The 21,076-nt window shown below is 43.4% G+C and overlaps 1 protein-coding gene across 1 annotated transcript in view; it reads right to left on the reverse strand.

Annotated features, from left to right (window-relative positions):
- Window positions 1-1,013: 1,013 nt before the first annotated feature.
- Window positions 1,014-21,076, reverse strand: part of LOC126234723 (farnesol dehydrogenase-like) — a 38,037-nt gene continuing 17,974 nt past the window's right edge. Inside the window, exons 3-6 of the mRNA XM_049943470.1 lie at window positions 12,162-12,291; window positions 8,651-8,780; window positions 4,547-4,693; window positions 1,014-1,234 (exon numbers count right to left, since the gene is read on the reverse strand). Of these exons, the coding sequence (XP_049799427.1) occupies window positions 1,196-1,234; window positions 4,547-4,693; window positions 8,651-8,780; window positions 12,162-12,291 (446 nt within the window). The 3' untranslated portion in view covers window positions 1,014-1,195. The remainder of the gene's footprint in view (window positions 1,235-4,546; window positions 4,694-8,650; window positions 8,781-12,161; window positions 12,292-21,076) is intronic.

The raw sequence follows: 21,076 nt of genomic DNA on the forward strand, positions 1-21,076 counted from the left end.
CCGCCCAAAGACGACGAATTACATTATTTAGGAAATTCCACCGTCATTACGCGACATCTTATTATGCATACATTAATCATTCTTTATAAACAAGTATTTGCCTTATGGTTGAAAGTGTTAACTATTTGCTGTTTAATGAAGCCAAAAATAGCGAATATCACAAGGGGTTGCACAAATATATGGAGCAAATTAAGAATAATTTTTGGTTGGTTATCTGGCAAAAGAAATAGTCTAACGAAATGGTGATGGTAAAGATGTTTTCTTCATGACATACTTTTCTTTCGTTTTTACCCCTCAGAAAACTCTTTTACCAACTTACAGGTAATCACACCTAGGTTGGTAAGCACTGCTTAAGACGCACAATAAATAGCCTCGTGTTGCGGGTAATCGCCGCTGTTTGGAGTCAGCCGTCAGCTGAAGGTTTATCAGTCTACCTATTTTTCAACATGCTTCTATTGCACCACATCTCAAACTCTTCGATTCCAGTTTACACCTAGATGAATTATGCTGTGACTTACGAGCCCCTAACGATAGCACTGGCCTGCCATATTAATCCTTTTCCGTAATATTGACGGGTTTGTAACGAGCCTCTGGGATGTGTTAGCAAGAAAGACGCTCTCGCCTGTGAACAGGACAGTGAACCACTGTTCTTGGGCGCATGAGGATGGACAAAACAACACGTTTGCCCATTTAGGAGCTCCATTCTTTTTAACCTTGAAGACATTTATATTACGTGTTTCAATATATGAAATATACTGACAGAATGTGAAGATGGAAATGGCATGGAAACAAACACATAAAAACACACTACTGTCTTTTTTAAATTTTTATTTGTACAAGGATCTGTTTCGCCTGTGATTTACAACCATCTGCAGATAAATTGTGTGCGATTTCATACAGTACGTGTACGTGACCGAGAACGTGGCTGTAGATCACAGATGAAGCCGGTCGTTGTAAAATTAAAAACTGTGCATGTTATGTCGTTTTTCACATAACTTATTTCGATGTTTTTGAGTTTAATCGGATTATTTATTGTTCATTTAATACAAAGCTTTACATTCCTGGAACACTTTATACTGTATAATTAATCAAACAAGCACCATTTTCGTACAGAAAAACATAGAAGTCCCGAGCAAGGTGTGATCCAGGTTGTCATTTCAGTACTGGAAGTCAACCACTGCAGCAAAAGTGGCCGCTATTCAGAACCCGTGGGGTACATCACGATATCATACACCTGAAAACATAATAATACATTTTTGTGTGTGTGAATTCCTAAGGGACCAAACTGCTGAGGTCATCGATCCCTAAATTTAAACGCTACTTAAACTAACTTATGCTAAGAACAACACACACACCCATGTCCGAGGGAGGACTCGAACCTCTGTCTGGAGGGGCCGCGCAATCCGTGACATGGCCCCTCAAACCTCGCGGCCTCTCCGCGCGGCAATAATACATTTTTGTAACATATGCGATTTGTCAGTGTCTACTTTGCTTTTAAACAAAATATGTTCCGCATTCTTTGAACCTCCAATTGTTTGCCTGAACTCTGGGCGTGTATTGGATCTTTCCCATAAATACATTATCCTTAAGTAGCCACTCTGAATAGAGAACTCAATCATTTTAAAGTAAGTAATTTTACTCAGTATCGATTCCTTAACGGTCATTTGCGTTCTCACGCCAGCTGCTTAACAAGAGACTACACTGCTCGTGCCATTTGCATCCACGTGATAGTAATTTACAATACAAGAAACATTAGCCATTAATCTCCATTACCGTATAGTCGCCGAGTTCTTGGTTTATTCTCTTAAAATGAATCGAAAAATTACTTTAATGTAAGTATTTTCGTTATCTACATCTACATACATACTCTGCAAGCCACCGTACGGTGTATGGCGAAGGGTACTTTGTACCAACGCCCGTCATTGACTTTCCTGTTCCACTCGCAAGTGGAGCGAGGGAAAAGCGACTGTCTTTATGCTTCTGTGCTTCTCGCGATTTTTCTTACCTTGCCTTCGCTGTCCTTACGCACATGACTGTTCTCTAAATTTTCTCAATACTGTTTCGCGAGAATGACCTCTTCATCCCTCCTGGGTATCCGTCTGAGTTTACGAAGGATTTCCGTAATACTCGTGTTGATCGAACTTACCGGTAACAAATGTACTGTAGCAGCACGCCTCCGAATTGCTTCGATGTCTTCCTTTAATCCCACCTGGTGGGAATCCTGAACACTCAAGCAGCAATCAAGATCGCGTCACCAAGTGTTCTGTACGTAGTCTCCTTTATAGATGAGCTACACTTTTCTGGAATTTTCCCAATAACTCGATGTTCACCTTCCCTACTATCCCATCGAGCGAGGTTGCGCAGTCGTCAGCACAATGGACTCGCGTTCAGGAAGACGACTATTCGGATCCCAGGCTGGTCTTCCAGATTTAGGTTTTCCCTGGTTTACCTAAATCGCTCCATAGAAATGTCGAGAAGGTACCTTTCAAGACGGCGCGGCCGATTTCCCTCCCCATCCTTGAAACAGTCCAAGTGTGCGCTTCGTCTCTAATGACCTTGTTGCCGACGGGACTTTAAAATCTTAATCTTCCTTCCTTTTCCCCTTGCAACCAACCTTACGAGCTAATTCTATATCATGTCGCTTTGCAGCGTTACGCCGAGATCTTCGAGATATTCAATCATAGTGGTTGAGTCAAGCAGCGCACCTCTGATACTGTTTCGCACCTTACAAGGTTGTTTTTCCCACTCATCTGAATTAATTTCATTTTCCCACATTTAGACAAGCTGCCATTCAACACACCACATATAAATTCTATCCAAATCGTCATGTATCATCCTGCAGTCTCAAAGATGGCAGTTTCCCATACACTACAGCATCATCAGCAAATAGTCGCAGATTGCTGCCCACCCTACCCGTCAAATCGTTTATGTGCTTACAGAACAAGAGCGATTCTGTCACATTTCTCTGGAGTATTCCAGACAATAACCTTGTCACCCATGAACACTCGCCTTCCAGGACAACGTACTCGTTTTATTACTTAAGAAGTCTTCGAGACACACACGTATCAGGGAACTTATTTCCTGTGCTCGGCCATTTGTTAACAGTCAGCAGTGTTGCACTGTGTAAAACAATTTCGGAAAATCTGGGAATATGGAATCTACCTATTGTCCTACGTGTGAGCAAAAGGCAACGTGGGTCTAGATTTGCGGATAGAATTTAAAATATGCTTAACAATTAGGCAGGAAACAATAATTAAGGATACTGGTCTGTAATTTTGCGGGATTGTTATTATATCGGGAGTCACCTACGCTTTTTCTGTCACTTGGTACTTTCCTCTGAGCTATTCTTCTGCCATTGATTTTGCTTCATATTTTGTTGAATCTGTTCCATAAAATTAACTACCATTTCCTCTAACCTAGTAATTCGTATTTTCAGAGTCACAGAAATTGTAATTTTTGTCTCATTCTGTGTCCAAGAAATTGTTTAGTCGAAATTATAGATTACGTTTCGCTCTTGAGCTGCACACGCTTACAATTATGATAGGGGAGGTAATGACTGTGTAGCCTCTGCGTGACCGTAAATCATGTGACAGGCACCACCAAAACAGTGTGAGAACCCCTGCGAACTCTTCCCTACACCTACCATACTGACATAACAAACGTGAAAGTTTTGCTGTTCTTTACGTCATTCATTGCTACTGTTGTTTATCGAATCCATTATTTTCCACTGAAATTCTTCTTACTACAAACTATGTCTTCTGATCAGTCATGATAAAGTGACAATATGCTGCTATTGTCGTCCAAGGATGTCATTCTCGCTTATTTCCAGATCGAGTGTTCGAGTTTGGGCTACAGAGATGAGGACTCCATCCTTCTTCTTGATATCTGATACAAGAAATGTATCGGTTTTAATAATTGGATGCACAATCAATTAAATGTACAATAAATTTACTAATATACTTCTTTATTATAACGCAAAAGAAACTGTAGTTTCTTTCTTTCTTTCTTGAGGTCTTATTCCCGCTGCAATGTAGGGTCGGCCTTATTACTATTGATTTGGCAGTGTTAGTTGCAGAGGATGGATGGATGCCGTTCCTGCCACCACTCCGAACCCCCCGGGACGGAATTAGTGTTCCCCAGCTGTCTGCATTGAGTGTAAGCCATGGAATAGTGCGAATGTGTTTCAAATGTCCGCGAGTAGTGTAACTGAGGTGGAACGTGGGGACCAGCCGGTATTCACCTAGCGGGATGTGGAAAACCGCCTAAAAACCACATCCAGGATGGCCGGCATACCGGCCCCCGTTGTTAGTCCGGTGGGCGGATTCGATCCGGGGCTGGTGTGCCTACCCGAGTCCAGGAAGCAGCGCATTAGTGCTCTCGGCTACCCTGGCGGGTAAATTTGTACTTTCTCTGACAGACAAATAATAGGAATGTCGAAAGCAATGGGGCTGCATCGAATAGTTTTTCCAATCTATGAAGCACCCTGTCTCTTACTTCGTTAGGGGAAGTCCGTCTTAGACACATTACAAATTTAAATTCAACTCACCTGCACACGTGGGTGTCGGGATAGCATGAACAGGAGGGCATCTGCTACATCTTCTGGTTCCATATGCGGCAGCTCCTCAAAAATATCTGGCGTCCAACTTGTAGAGTTTGTGATTATCTCAGTGTTGACTAGCCCTGGCGAAATTTCCTGCAAATTAATGTATAGGGTGATATATACGAACGTTAGCTTCATCATCTCCTATTTGCTACCATTTCATATAGAAATTTCACAAACTAAAATTATTAAATCTTAAAGTGCAATATTCGGTTTTTGTTATTTACGGAAAAGACAACAGTCAATAAGGAAATTCAATTTATTTCTCACCTAATCTATAAACTAATTGGATTTTATTTCACACGTTACATGACTGTGGAAACGTGCGACTGTGAAACTAGAGATCGGCACTAAGCACTATGGGACTTAACATCTGAGGTCATCCATCCCCTAGACTTACTACTACTTAAACCTAACTAACCTAAGGACATCACACACATCCATACCCGAGGCAGGATTCGAACCTGCGACCGTAGCGGCAGCGCGGTTCCGGACTGAAGCGCCTAGAACCGCTCGGTCACAACGGCCGGTTAACTATAGTTTATTTTCTCTTATCAGAACAAGTGCCGCTGCCAGTCGCGACTCTTTTCTCAAATTTATATTACCGGGGACGCGTTTTGGATAATTAATTCCTACTGTTGACACTATTTTATCTTTTACTCTTCATTTTATCATTACGTTTAACGACTTGAATGTAACATTTGTTTTTCGTGAGCTACTATAGCACGAGTCTTTAGGAACAATATAAACGAAATCCCTGAAGATCTCTGCCGGCTGAAGTGGTCGAGCGCTTCTAGGCGCTACAGTCTGGAACCGCGCGACCGCTATGGTCGCAGGTTCGAATCCTGCGTCGGGCATGGATGTGTGTAATGTCCTTAGGTTAGTTAGGTTTAAGTAGTTCTAAGTTCTAGGGGACTGATGACCTCAGTAGTTAAGTCCCATAGTGCTCAGAGCCATTTGAACCTGAAGATCTCTCATCAATGCAGCAGATCGCACACAGCAAAACTCGCGTGTAAGTTGTCAGCTGTCATACACAATTAAAAAAACATTCGACATTTCGGTTATCACCTGATATGTGTAACGAGCAAGTCTAATGCAGTAGTAGAATATTTAATGATAAACAAAGAACCTAAGCTTCTTACGAAGAAATGCTGAAATGTCACCTAAATGAAGGGACACCTTAATAAGTTAAATATAATGCAATAAAATTACATCCAAGTTGTAATAACAGTCATAAAATGATAGACATGCACCATTCAACCGTTTATAAGTACGCTGTTTCCATGTACAATATGTCACAGACTTCAGAGCTATATAACTCCCTCTTAAATAGTGTGTATATAGTTCGTTAGATAGTTCCCTAGGCGTATGCAACTCGACAAGAATTTAGCTTTCTGCGGTGACTACTTGAGTTACATGATTAGAATATCGGTGGTTAAACAGGTGCATGTATCTCGCCACCAGTACATTTGTTTTTAATGTCTTCTTCACCCTCTTTAACATAAACAGGGTTTGCATGATATACTATAGCTTCTTATCTATTGCTTGGATAGTTATTTTGTTGACTGATCACTGAGATCGATATCACATTTTGCTTATAAATAGCAAAAGTAAAGATAGCTAAATTCAGTGTGCCAAGTATATATTAGTAATAAATATCGCTGAACGTCAAGAATTCCATTTGGTAAATTGTATCACACAAAAACTATAGTCTATCATGAATTAATGAAGATGCAGTCAACATTTACAACACCAAAACAATGAACTATTGTACAACTTTATTTGCGATTAAATTATTTATAGTTGAATGAAAATTACTTGTAAAAATGGCATAACAAACTTCTTCAGAGAATCCCAGTTCCTCATCCTCTCTAAATCTCCTAGCACATTATAAAGGTAGAGGGGTACAGCCCAGTGGCACTTCACATAAAAAAAAAGTGCAACCATAGTCTTCGTCCCTTCGCGCCTTGTCGTAGAGTTTCTTGGCGTACTCTTAATATCTAGTGACCACAAGTTTCTCTTTCTGTGACTCTTGTAGATAGTAGGAGAAGTAGTTCCAGGGCACATGGTAAACTCTTCTAAGTGCCTTGTTTTGCTGTCGCTGAATATTGTCCATGTGGGACTTAGCTGCAGCTCCCCAAACTGGGCAGGGGTAATCCATTAGCGGGCGTTTGTAAGTGCGAACTAAATGCAGGCCTCATTCGATGGCGAGACCAGGCTTCTCATTGAGTAGTCAGTATCTGACCGTCGTGGAACTGGTGAGGATCCCACTGATATGGGCAAAAGATGGCGCCTGATTAGCTGGATTACGTCACGGTGCCACCACGGAAATAGTGCGGCCTGAGGTGGCGCTCTGTATCCAGCGTCGCTTGTAGCGCCATCAGTCATATCGGACAGTAAACTACGAGGTCTTCCGCTGTGCTCTTTCTCTCTCAAGTGCACTCTCCCACGCGTTGCTAAGAGCATAGCCAGTGTCTCTATCGATGTTTTATCACATAGTCTAATTTCCATTGCTTCTCTAAACTCAGGGTCCCAATAGTTCGAGGTGTGGTCTCGGCTTCTAGTTTGTTCAAACATAATCGTGCATTTATTTTTACAGGTTGTGCTCAGCACTCCAGGCCCCCTCCCAGATGATGCCCTCTCTCCCTCCATTTATCACTCCTATCAACTCTGGTCCTCAGCTCCCCCTCCCTTCCTCTGTCCTTTTCCCAGGCTCCCCCCCTTCCATCCTGTTTTCTCCCCGTCCACCCTCTCTCTGCCTCCCTTCTCCCTCCCCCCCCCCCCCGAGTCCTTTTGCATTCCCCTCCTCTGCCTTTCCCCACTTCCTCTCGCATCTACCCTACCCCCACTTATGAGTCCTCTCCCTCCGTCGGTTCTCGCCCCCCCCCACTTCGTTTATCCTCCCCTCCCTCCTTTTTTTCCCCTCATCTATCCTAGTCCCCCCCTCCCCCCCCCCATCTGCCGTTGGCTGTGGTGTTTCATCTACGTGTCAAATTTTTAGTGCAGTGTTTCAAGTGAGTGTCAAGTGTTGTCTGTCTTTTGCGAAGTGCTGCAAACGGAATTCATACTGTCGATGGATGTGATTTTTATATCTCTTGCGAACAGAAACCAGACTGTTACTGTGTTTTTTTAATTGTCTGTCTCCTATTTTACCTGTCTGCTTCCTGTGTATTTTATTAGCATCGCCAACCCTTTGTTATCTGTTTTAACTTCCACAATTTTCCGCCATTTTACAGGTTAAGACACTGTTATCATCGCCTGCTTTTATTGTTTATTATTTTCTTCTTATGTTTTAAAAGTTCTGTAAGCTGAAGAGCGGCGTGCTAAGCTGCTGCCAGCCCGCCCCCTTCGGGGGGAATCGAAACTCAGTAAAGGAAAAAAAAAAAAAAAACACTTCAGGTGACGCTGATGTTCGACCCAGCGATCGGCAACGGTCCATGTCGACTGCCCCAAGTAATTACTGTCACACTAGAAAGGAATTTTATAAATCAGGCCGGAATTAAGTTTAACAGGTCGTAGTATTTCCTTAATTTTCCTGGGTGGGTAAAACACCGGTCTGATTCCTTGCATGTTTAAGACTCTATCTTATTAGTTTTTCCACCGCAGAATGGAAGACGACGCGAAGCTAGACAGAGAGCACAAACATACTCTGTTGACGTAGATGGCACCATCTCATCAAGCACCATTTCCTTGATGTAATCATGACGTAATAGAGCCAATCAGATACCGTACTTTAGGTTGAAAAGTGGGAGTCTCGGCAGTTTCGCGACAATCGTATATAGTCACTGAGGACGTCGAAAGCCTGGGGTTTTTATCCGAATTTAATACTACAAGTTTACCGAGAACTTTTCATCCAAGGACTCCGTCGTGAAAGACTTCGTAGCCAAATGTCAATATTTTTCTCCTTTTTTTAGATTGCTTTGCCTATAAGTTTCACATGAAGCTATCAGAACTGACGTGTCCGAGAGGTGGTTTTAAAGTTAATACTCGTACAATGAAGGATCTTGCTTGTGCTTGCCATGGAACAGTATGAATAACGTGAAAAATTACCCCAACTCGAATTTTGCTCTTCTTGGCGACGAGGTCCTTCCGCAGTCCATCCAGCAGGACCCTGACTGCATGCTTGCTGGCAGAGTACATCGCAGAGGTGCCGTCATCTGGTGGGCAATGTCCCGCTACACTAGAAGCACAGACACACAATCAGACGTAATTTCTTTGGGTTGAATGAAACGATCTCTGGCTTCCAGTCACGACCTTTCGACCAAGCTCTCTTTGGCCATTGTCCAGTAAAATGACTGCTTATGGGCTGATAATACATGTACTCTAGCCGCCGGCTGCAAAATTACTGGGGCCAATGGTATCGCCTTGTAAGGCATAGTTAACTTTGCGTTCGATGCGCCCGATTCATCTTCGTAATAGCTGTATCCCACGCCGCGTTGAGCTGAAGTTTGCTGTGTCTGTTTCAATGGCTTCTGTAACTACAAACTTCCAGAAGCGTTAGTGCGAGCCGCGACAGAGGTTTTGTCAATTATTAGTCGGTAACTGTTTTCTAGAGCATACTCAGCTAAAAAGGATTTTTCGGGGTATCGTTGACTATAAAATCTCTGATGCTCCTTCCTGCGTTGTTCTGCAGTGCGCACTATTTTACGACGTAAGAATGGCGACACTATTAGGATATCTTGTAGACCCCAGGTGTTCTGAGACCTTCCGCACGCATAACTGGTCTCTGTAACTGTCGGATGTTTGACAAGGCCTGAATATCGATCTGATTTCTTCAGTAGGCGATCTTACCCGTTACGGAGCATCAGAACGGGAAAAAATAAGTTTATTTTCCTGCTCATTGTCGGTGGTCTTACTGTGATTCCTGCATGAGATAACCTCATTTGTTTGGTGATCGTTGTAGCCGTTGTTCCTGAAAACCATGCGTAGATGGTTCATCTTATGGGGCAGGTTATTGGCATATATCATTCTTGCACGATGTACCAATGTTCCTAACAGCATGCCCTTCTGAGTTGGGTGATGATGGCTCATGGCACGCAAGTACAAATTGGTGTGAGTAGGTTGTCTGCAGACGACGTGACCAAAGCATCCATATCATTTGCGAGGACGAGAAGTCGAGGAAGGGCATTACATCTCATTTTTCTACTCCCATACTGAGAGGGATGTTTCTGTTAATGCTGCTGAGATGAGATGTTCCGAGAGCACATCAAGTTTTTCATGTTCGTGGGGTCAAATACAAAAAATGCCTTGAGGGTATCACAAGAAACAACTAGGGACTGCGTGATTAAAGAACCCAATGAAATAAAAATCACTGACAACACAATTAGACTGCTTGACAATTTCTATGGAACAGAGACATTGCTGGACAGGAGATGGACGGCATGAAACACAATACATACGTACTAGAGGTGGAGTGGTACATTTATAACGAGAAGTGTACAGATTTCACCACATGGGAAAGCAGCATAATGGACAAAATAACGTTCACGTTTAACACAGGTCAGACTCCCACATAAAGGTCGATATTAGACTCTCAGTAAGCAATATGCCCTTCTCGGGCATTAATGTACATTTTGCATCTGTTATTCTTGCTAGCTACCAAACCGTTGAGCTGTCCTTGTGGGATATTGTCGCACTCCTCTCTAAACGCGGTTTTCAGTTCTTGCACGGCTCGAGGAGAAGATGTTCGTTGATAGACATGTCTGCCAAGAGCATTCTAGACATGTTCGTCACGTTTTAGGTCCGGACAGTACGCAGGCCATTCAATACGTTCAATATCATCACTTTCCAGTGTGTCCGACACTTCATCCGTCCCGTGTGGGTGGGCATAGTCGCCCACAAAAAGAGAGCAGGGATCTGCGGCACCCCTAATCAGATGGACAGGATCCAGACTAATCTTCCTACAATACCGCTGTGCTGCAACACTACCTCACGCAAAGATATGCAGTAATGTTCGGCCATTGCGCATAATGCATGCCCGCACCATAACGCCTAGGCCATACGTTCCGCTCTCTCTCCACACTAACACTAACTGGCGGCCAGAATCACTTCTCAATACAAGCAGGATTCGTCGAAGAACATGACTCTGGACCACTGTTGCTAACCCCAATCAACATGCTCCCTATACCAAAGAACCCTTTCTTTTATATATATATATATATATATATATATATATATATATATATATATATATATATATATATAGGTGTCTCTACTTTCGGAGTTGTGGCATTGTGGCAAGAAGGCATCATTTTGATCTAGCAGCCACTATGAATCAAGGCACAAATTTTTAACTTTTTTTAAATCAATGACCACTCGAAGGCAATGTTTGTAATTCCTTTGTGTCTTGAACTTTTTCTTGATGATGGCGTGGTTGAAGTGGAATTCATTTCACAGGCTTCTCACAGGGTTCCGAGCTAATTTAATCGCCGCGAAATAGTTCTGACAGAGACACGCGAGCCGGTGATGGTTTTAGGGTCAGCAACGATTTGCCTATCGGCTCTAGGGCTACCTATCGATCTTCTTGTGGTGTGATGACCCGTCTACGACCACCGGCATGGTTTAGCATAGCATTTGCACCTCCAGCGGCCTTTTTTAATCTCTGGATGACACATTTGGAAACATCCATTACTGTGGCCACAGGAGTGACACTGTGACTGGCTTCGAAACGTCCAGCTGCTCATCCATGGTCGTAAGCACTCAAATAATGCATTGCAGACAAGTTGTCATGCCACACGGAATGTCGCACTAATCGATTGCACAACAACCCTCGTCAAATACCGTACTGCATGAACTGCCGAAAGCCTACAGAAAATTCGTGACTAGGCTTCGCTGCTGTTAAGACGTTCCGCCCCCTCAACCTTTCCTTTTACTATTTTTACTATCGTGGGTCGGTGTTGCATAGCAGTTGTCGATTGTTCCATAACGATTGGGAATTTTTCCTTAGTAAATGTCAGTTGTGTCTTGGCAACTGTCAACCAGAGTAGAGAAGGCCGTCTAAAGCTCGGTGCGGCGTGGGATCCAGCGATGGCGAGGTTGAAGGGGAGCGCATCGAATGTGGAGTCAATATGCGCACACATATGGCGATGCTGCGAGCACCAGTGACATCACATTCGGCAGATAGAGTGTATAGGAATGTACCAGCAGCCTCAGCAGTCTAAAATGGTGCAAATGGCTCTAAACACAGTGGGACTTAACATCTGAGGTCATCAGTCCCCTAGACTTAGAACTACTTAAACCTAACTAACCTAAGGACTTCACAAACACTCATGCCCGAGGCAGGATTCGAACCTGCGTCCGTGGCGGCAGCGATGTTCCGGACTGAAGCGCCTAGAACCGCTCGGCCACTGCGGCCGGCCCTCAGCAGTCATTTAACATGACTATGGTCAAGGAGTATTTGGCATTGCAACCACTTGACGTGGCTGGAAGCCCGAGGTTTTATTCAATGTAACTGTTGTGTAACTCTGCATTCTTACATTTCTTTGTACTGTTAGAAAAAAACATACATGACACTACGATGCACATATCTGAGATTGATACACGATATAAAGTCCATTCACACCTGCCAATATGAACGATGAATCCATCGTCGACGCCTCTGCGAAACATGTCCTGCACCGCCTCTCTTGTGCAGATGCAGAGGCCCAGCACGTTCACTTCCAGGGTACGTCTCCAGGCTTCCGTATCGGATACTGCACATAAAAACCACTCTAGAGTTTCTCCGGAAACTGTACCGTGTATTATTCTGCAAAGGGCTACACAAATTTAGTCACAAAGCTCGGCATGATTTAATCACTCAGACTCTTAAACAATGTGACGTGGTTAATGTAAATAAAAATATAAATAACAACGTAAGAGGTACTAGAGCATGCGTTTTCAGTGCACAATGAAAAAATAGGTAATTAAGAAATTTTCAGTTCCAAAGAAAACAGGAAGAAACTACCAAATTTGGGTGAGAGGCGTACAAGGCAACAAATGGAAGTTTTAAAAGTTGGAAGTGGCATCAGACAAGAACGTGATGAAAAAGATGTGTTTCACCTAAATGGAAAAAAATATTGTAATTGAAAAAGAGCATTAGTGTCTATGTACACAGATGCATGAAATAATCGCTGTTACTGTGGTCTCAAGTATCAATACTACCCAATGTACGTCACGGTTGGCAACGAAATTACAAGTTTCCAACTGACGCTGATAGCGGTCACACAAGATCTGGTGGAGCCAATGGTGTGTGCCTGCTGAGCCATGCCTGCAGTGGCTCTGGACTATGGGCGGCCCTCTGCCACCACAATATACACTCCTGGAAATGGAAAAAAGAACACATTGACACCGGTGTGTCAGACCCACCATACTTGCTCCGGACACTGCGAGAGGGCTGTACAAGCAATGATCACACGCACGGCACAGCGGACACACCAGGAACCGCGGTGTTGGCCGTCGAATGGCGCTAGCTGCGCAGCATTTGTGCACCGCCGCCGTCAGTGTCAGCCAGTTTGCCGTGGCATACGGAGCTCCATCGCAGTCTTTAACACTGGTAGCATGCCGCAACAGCGTGGACGTGAACCGTATGTGCAGTTGACGGACTTTGAGCGAGGGCGTATAGTGGGCATGCGGGAGGCCGGGTGGACGTACCGCCGAATTGCTCAACACGTGGGGCGTGAGGTCTCCACAGTACATCGATGTTGTCGCCAGTGGTCGGCGGAAGGTGCACGTGCCCGTCGACCTGGGACCGGACCGCAGCGACGCACGGATGCACGCCAAGACCGTAGGATCCTACGCAGTGCCGTAGGGGACCGCACCGCCACTTCCCAGCAAATTAGGGACACTGTTGCTCCTGGGGTATCGGCGAGGACCATTCGCAACCGTCTCCATGAAGCTGGGCTACGGTCCCGCACACCGTTAGGCCGTCTTCCGCTCACGCCCCAACATCGTGCAGCCCGCCTCCAGTGGTGTCGCGACAGGCGTGAATGGAGGGACGAATGGAGACGTGTCGTCTTCAGCGATGAGAGTCGCTTCTGCCTTGGTGCCAATGATGGTCGTATGCGTGTTTGGCGCCGTGCAGGTGAGCGCCACAATCAGGACTGCATACGACCGAGGCACACAGGGCCAACACCCGGCATCATGGTGTGGGGAGCGATCTCCTACACTGGCCGTACACCACTGGTGATCGTCGAGGGGACACTGAATAGTGCACGGTACATCCAAACCGTCATCGAACCCATCGTTCTACCATTCCTAGACCGGCAAGGGAACTTGCTGTTCCAACAGGACAATGCACGTCCGCATGTATCCCGTGCCACCCAACGTGCTCTAGAAGGTGTAAGTCAACTACCCTGGCCAGCAAGATCTCCGGATCTGTCCCCCATTGAGCATGTTTGGGACTGGATGAAGCGTCGTCTCACGCGGTCTGCACGTCCAGCAGGAACGCTGGTCCAACTGAGGCGCCAGGTGGAAATGGCATGGCAAGCCGTTCCACAGGACTACATCCAGCATCTCTACGATCGTCTCCATGGGAGAATAGCAGCCTGCATTGCTGCGAAAGGTGGATATACACTGTACTAGTGCCGACATTGTGCATGCTCTGTTGCCTGTGTCTATGTGCCTGTGGTTCTGACAGTGTGATCATGTGATGTATCTGATCCCAGGAATGTGTCAATAAAGTTTCCCCTTCCTGGGACAATGAATTCACGGTGTTCTTATTTCAATTTCCAGGAGTGTATGATGGCTGGCAACAGCTACTCATCCCACTCGTGCTTGGGGCCACTTCGCTACGCAGACACTGCCTAGTCGCGGCTCAGACATCTTCGCTGGTGCTTTAGTTCAGAGAGCCTCTTTCTTCTTGACATTGAGAACTGAACTCTGTATCTTGCTGTACTGTTTGTAATGAGTTTTCTATCCTTGGAAAATGCAAGTTAGGTAGATCTCCTGTTTACTGTGGTAACTTATTCACTAATCATTTCTGCTCCTGTACAGCTTTCCTAAGAAAGCTTACCGCACCTTTCTGTAACCCACCTCTCCTTACCACTGTTTACGATGTCGTACGCAAGAGTTCCATTGTTTAAAACCATTCTAGCATTCGACTGAAGAGATATAGGGGAACCACGACACACGCAGCGAATTCTCGTCCACAGAAAGGTAGTGTCTTCATGACAAAAAATTTTAAAAAAATAGAACTAGTATCAAATGGACTATTACTTAGACTGTAAAAATTATTTCGGTAAGATTTCGTGTTGCTGGAATGAAAAAGAAGAAAATACAAAGGAAAGGAATAAATAAGGGGAACGATTAAAATTGGGAAATATACATGAAAAGGTCAAACAATACTAGAACCTAGGTAACTATGATTCCACAGGATGAACGAATCAAAGACGACATGGAAGAAAACCTGATAATAGGCCGGCCGTTGTGGCCGAGCGGCTCTAGGCGCTTCAGTATGGAACCGCGCGACCGCTACGGTCGAGGTTCGAATCCTGCCTCGGGCATGGATGGGTGTGATGTCCTTAGGTTAGTTAGGTTTAAGTAGTTCTAAGTTCTAGGGGACTAATGACCTCAGATGTTAAGTCCCATAGTGCTCAGAGATATACTGCTGAGATGTTCCGAGAGCTGGTCGTAGGTTGTGTTCCAAAAATGAAGAACATAGAGACGGAAGTGATGACACTTCCTGCAGGACCTGACCATCGTTTTGCAGGACAATCCTCAAGCACGTACAGTGCAAGCTGTTACTGATTTGTTTGACTGATGGGGATGCTAAGTGTTATACCACCTACTGCATTCCCTTGACTTAAGCCCTCGTAAGTTTAGCTCGATTTCTAATCTGGAGGACCTCATTCGCTTCAGAGCTGCTACAAATTTGTCCGGCAATAGTCCGCGCCGCTCGAACCGTCAACACAACTGGCACTGCTAAGAGTATCCTACGACTTACACATCGCTGGCAACGGATTATACATAATGCTGGTGGCTACTTTGAAGGTCAGTAAAACTTTGGAACACGTATCTATTTTGTACGAGCTGTAAATAAATGGTTGCCACTATAAAAGTTCCAACCCTTGTATATAGTTATGTATCAGCAGCGGCTTGCCACCAAAAATGCAGGTGGTGCACCTTACACACAATGAAATCCATTCAGAAAAGAGAAAGAATTAGCTCACTGCTCAAGTTTTTGTAGAGCATGATATAAACAGATCGCTCACTCATGTCACTGCAGCACATAGTCGTAATAACACCGAAAAGTGTACACAAATTAAAGTATTACTTTGCAGAATAAAAGAAATTAAGATGAATTGCAAAAAGTAGTACGGCTGTCTTACTGACATTTTTTCAGCAGGACTGATGTTAACGCTGTTCGATTGTAACTCTGCATTTCGATGTAGTGGTGGTCACTTGTACAGGAACTCCATTACTCTTTTCTTCATGTTTACAAATTTTTTAGTCACTCTTTGACGGAAGTCAGGAATCCCTAAAATGAGGTCTCGTTCAGTAGAGAGCATTGCGAGCGTTAATAGTCTTTCTTGGTCCATAGTATCCTGTATGAAGGTTCCGATGCTTTTCAGTGATGACAAACAACGTTCTGCTTCTGATGTGGTCACTGGAATCGTAATTATCGCATTCGGGAGTTTCAAGAATTCGTTCAATGTATCAGTAAGATTGTAACCTGTTACGTAATCCAGCAAGCTCAAAGCTCCATTCACACTTTTGAACTCCTCTCTTCCATAAATAACAGAGAATTCTGTTCGAAGTTTCTTTGCTTCCAAAAAAGAATAGCATTCAGTTGTAGCTCTGAAAGAAGTTTGTGGAAAACTGGAAGAATAAGGGGTGGATTTCTCTGGTGGAAAAAGAGAGGCTGGAACTAGATGCCCAGTGAATGTAATTCTTTCTTTTGCCTCGTAACTTATAACATCACATACTTCTTCTGCCTCTCGCCGTAGGCTGCACATCACTCCTCCATCTGCAGTTCTTCCTCTTTCGTGATGCTCACGGAAATCTGTTGAGTTTTCAGTCAATCCTCTAATTTTTGTAATTTCACGCTCAAAAGCTGTCAACTGATTTCGTGCATAAGTTGAGTTAATAACCCTTTTTTCAGTTGGTTATACAAAATATACACATAGATCATAAATTTATGAAAAAAAGAGAACAAGAAAATTAATCTATCATCCTTTAAAATCGTTACTAAACCAAAAGCTGCAGGATGGTGTTTTCATTACACAATGTTTCCCCATTGCTCATATTACTTATGCATTTGATAAAATCTTCCCTGTATTCGAAAATAGTATTGACAGTCCTTGACTGGAATTTCTATCGATTAGGTACTGAACATGGCAGTTGTTTTAGTACTATTTCGTCGAGAATAGCTGTTCGTTGTGGAGATATTGAAAAGCATCTGCAAAGTCTCTAAGGATTATTGAAAAATATTCGCACAGTTTTATTAATCGAACCGACTTTAAGCGTAATGAGATGCAGCTGGTGTGCATAGCGATGAATGTTTGAAGTACCGCTGTAATTTACCGTCGAGTAAGGTCATCCGAAGACCAGTATCAGTTGCAAAGCGATTTAGAAAAGATTGCTGTATGGTGTGGCAGGTGGCAGTTGACGCTAAATAACGAAAAGTGTGAGGTGATCCACATTAGTTCCAAAAGAAATCCGATTACTCGATAAATAGTACAATTCTCAATGCTGTCAATTCAACTAAGTACCTGGGTGTTAAAATTACGAACAACTTCAGTTGGAAAGACCACATAGATAATATTGTGGGGAAGGTGAGCCAAAGGTTGTGTTTCATTGGCAGGACACTTAGAAGATGCAACAAGTCCACTAAAGAGACAGCTTACACGACACTCGTTCGCCCTCTGTTAAAATGTTGCTGCGCTGTGTGGGATCTTTACCAGGTGGGATTGACGGAGGACATCCAAAGGGTGCAAAAAAGGGCAGCTCGTTTTGGATTATCACGTAATAGGGGAGAGAGTGTGGCAGATATGATACGCGAGTTGGGATGGAAGTCATTAAAGCAAAGACGTTTTTCGTCGCGGCGAGATCTATTTACGAAATTTCAGTCACCAACTTTCTCTTCCGAATGCGAAAATATTTTGTTGAGCCCAACCTACATAGGTAGGAATGATCATCAAAATAAAATAAGAGAAATCAGAGCTCGAACAGAAAGGTTTAGGTGTTCGTTTTTCCCGCGCGCTGTTCGGGAGTGGAATGGTAGGGAGATGGTATGATTGTGGTTCGACGAACCCTCTGCCAAGCACTTAAATGTGAATTGCAGAGTAATTATGTAGATGTAGATGTAGATGTAGATGTACTGGCAAATTTTTCCTTAACGATAGCCTATTCCCCACTTGATGAGCCACTCATGACTGCTGCACCATCATATATTTGTGCTATCAGTTTGTGTGGGCAGTTCTCCAAATGTTGATTCATCTGTTCTATGACGTACATTGCCAAAGACTAAGTATTATGCTTTTCTGGTGTTATGAAGTCCCAAACTCTTTCAACTGGTCTTCCATGAATGATGAACCTACTTACTGTAACGTAAGTTTTTCGAGAGCAAGGAAATTACTTAATCCTTTATTTCGCGTATCCACTTATTATTTGAGCCTCAAAATTCACTACAGTACATGCTGAAATAACGAAACCAGAGCACAGTAAATATTTACTTCATTTGCAGCTACTCTTGAACAGGTAAGGAACTGCCAGAATCGCACTTTTTTCGAAGATCTGACATTGCGCTTGTCTTTGGGAGAATTCGGATCCTGTTTCTGCTACTCAAAGTTTGTCTACACACACAAAGGCCGTACACGAAAACAAAGTTGCCAACCATCGCCTCCGCACCCCACACCTCCCCTCAGACGCCACTGAAATCCCAACTCGCCATTAGCACATTTCCGTCCCACTCGTCTGCGTTCAGCGCTTGGAGAAAGAGCCGAGGCATTTCAGAAGAGGTTAATGGTGTGTAACTTCTCCACTTTTAAAGATAGATCAAAAAACAAACACGGCTGAAGAAAATTATTCCGGGGGTAGTGCAAGCCTGCGAGGATCCGCACCTGGTATGTATCATGCTGAGCAAACAGTTTCAAGCTTGACGCAACTCCACAATCAGCAACAGTTTTAGCCGAGCGCACCAACCTTGGTCAAAAAGCAAGATAAGCAAGGTCCCGTGATCACAGTTTAAAGTAAACTGTCTTTAAAATGTCTTCGTGGTACAACAACGTTAATCGCCGTTCCGCAAGCTGTCGTCAGCTAATCATGGACCTGTCTGTGGTTAACTCCGTGGATTACAATGGAAGGCGATCTGGCGATGGAAAGATGTTAATAGAGACATGAATGTGTACACAGCTGCCTATGCACATAAGACTTCTAGACAGTCGCAGGTGAGTGACTTCATTGTCACATACTCTCACTCTCACCAACAAGAAGTGTGCTTGTATCTTACTACTAGACCGTTGGTTTGTTTGTCGAAACGAAAAACAAAAGAAGGACACCAAAGTTTTCGAAGTACGAGATGAATATACTTCTTGAATTGGTCGGTACAGATGTATAAGTTCTTGAAAATAAAAAAAACAGACAGCTGCAATACAAAAGCACAAATGCATAGTCTTTCAGTCAATTTTTTTCCTGTTTTCCATTCACTTTGAATACCTAAGTCATTTAAACATAAAATTCATCAAATATATGCTAATTAACACATACGAGGACTATCCACAAAGTACATTACGTTTTCGTTTGTGTCCGTTAGGGGCGGGGCTAGCGCGGCCATCTTGGTGTTAATGGCATTTCGCCGCTCAGTCGGCATCCTGCCGTGCTAGTGAGAGGTTCGTGCTGTACTCCGTTGAGTTACTGTGACAGTTTGAAATGTCAGTGTTAATTGAAAATGCCGCGAAGTGTGAAGTGCGTGCCGTAATAAGGTTTCTGACTGCAAGAAACTGTACACCGATAGTAATCTATCGGCAGCTTTGTGAAGTGTATGGGGACAACATAATCACTGAAGGTGGAGTGCGTCAATGGGTCATAAAATTTAAAAATGGCCGAACTAACGTTCACGACGAAGAGCGAAGTGGAAGACCCAGCATAGTGACTGCTGAACTTGTCGAAAAAGTCGATGCCGTGGTCCGTGAAAACCGCAATTTCACAATAACGGAACTCTCTATGAGTTTTCCACAAATTTCACGAAGTTTGTTGCACGAAATCATTACCGAAAAGCTTGGTTACCACAAGTTTTGTGCAAGATGGATACCAAAAATCTTGACAGAGATTCACAAAAATCAGCGAATGTCTGCAGCGTTAACGTTTTTGGACGCTTACTAGTAAGATGGCGACTCATTACTCGATCGCATCGTTACTGGTGACAAAACATGGATTAAGCATGTGAACTGCGAGACAAAATTGCAGTCAATGCAGTGGGGGCACACAAATTCCCCACAAAAACCCAAGAAATGCATGCAGACAATGTCGGCAAGGAAGCTGATGGCGACTGTCTTTTGGGTCAGAAAAGGTGTGATTTTTGTGGATTTCCTGGAAAGAGGCACTACAATAAACTCTCAAAGGTATTGCCAAACTCTGCACAACCTCAGAAGAGCAATACAAAACAAGCGCAGGGGAAAGTTGGGCTCAAAGATCTTGCCGATTCACGACAACGCCCGGGCCCACACGGCAAATGCCACTCGTGAAGTTCTCGAATCTTTTAAGTGGGAGTTGTTTCCTCATCCGCCGTACAGTCCCGACCTGGCACCGAGTGACTTCCACCTATTCCCAGCAATGAAGGAGTGGTTGGCTATGCAACGTTTTGATGACGACGCACAGCTTCAAGAAGAGGTAACCACGTGGTTGAAGGCGCAGGCGGCCGAATTTTACGACGAAGGAATTTCCAAGCTCGTCCATCGCTACGATAAGTGCCTTAATTTAAATGGCAACTATGTAGAAAAGTAGTATTTAAGTGTAGCTTTCATCTGTATATAATAAAAAAAAATTCCAATACTTTATTTATTTTTAATTTCAAAACGTAATGTAATTTGTGGATAGCCCTCGTATAATAGTCTCTAGTTTTACCTGCAAACAAAAATTCTTAATCACCAATCATTCATAACAGATTATTAACCAAAACTGTATAATCAAAAGAACTACAAATTAAATTGTTTTCTATCTTTTTGTTCTTTTCACTTCATTTAAATGCTCCTAGACCTTTGCTTAAAAACTTGAGTTTTCCAGGAATCAAATCCAGAATCCCACACAGCGAGCAATGATGCTACCATAGAGCCACACTGCTTGTCGAAAGTAAATCAATCTTATTTTAGTATATTAAATATGGTCAGAAAACTTAGAAGTCTATTTTTTCAAGAATTTTTGAGGACTGCTTTGAAATACTTTGGGAGAGGTACATTTGAGATTTGAACTTCACGTACTATAAATACAAAAAATTACAAAAATCTGATTGTGGTGTGATCCTCTTGTTAGAGAAAAACAGGCAATGTGGTTACATGTGAAGAC

This window comes from Schistocerca nitens, chromosome 2 (genome assembly GCF_023898315.1).
Source record: "Schistocerca nitens isolate TAMUIC-IGC-003100 chromosome 2, iqSchNite1.1, whole genome shotgun sequence".
NCBI lineage: Eukaryota > Metazoa > Arthropoda > Insecta > Orthoptera > Acrididae > Schistocerca > Schistocerca nitens.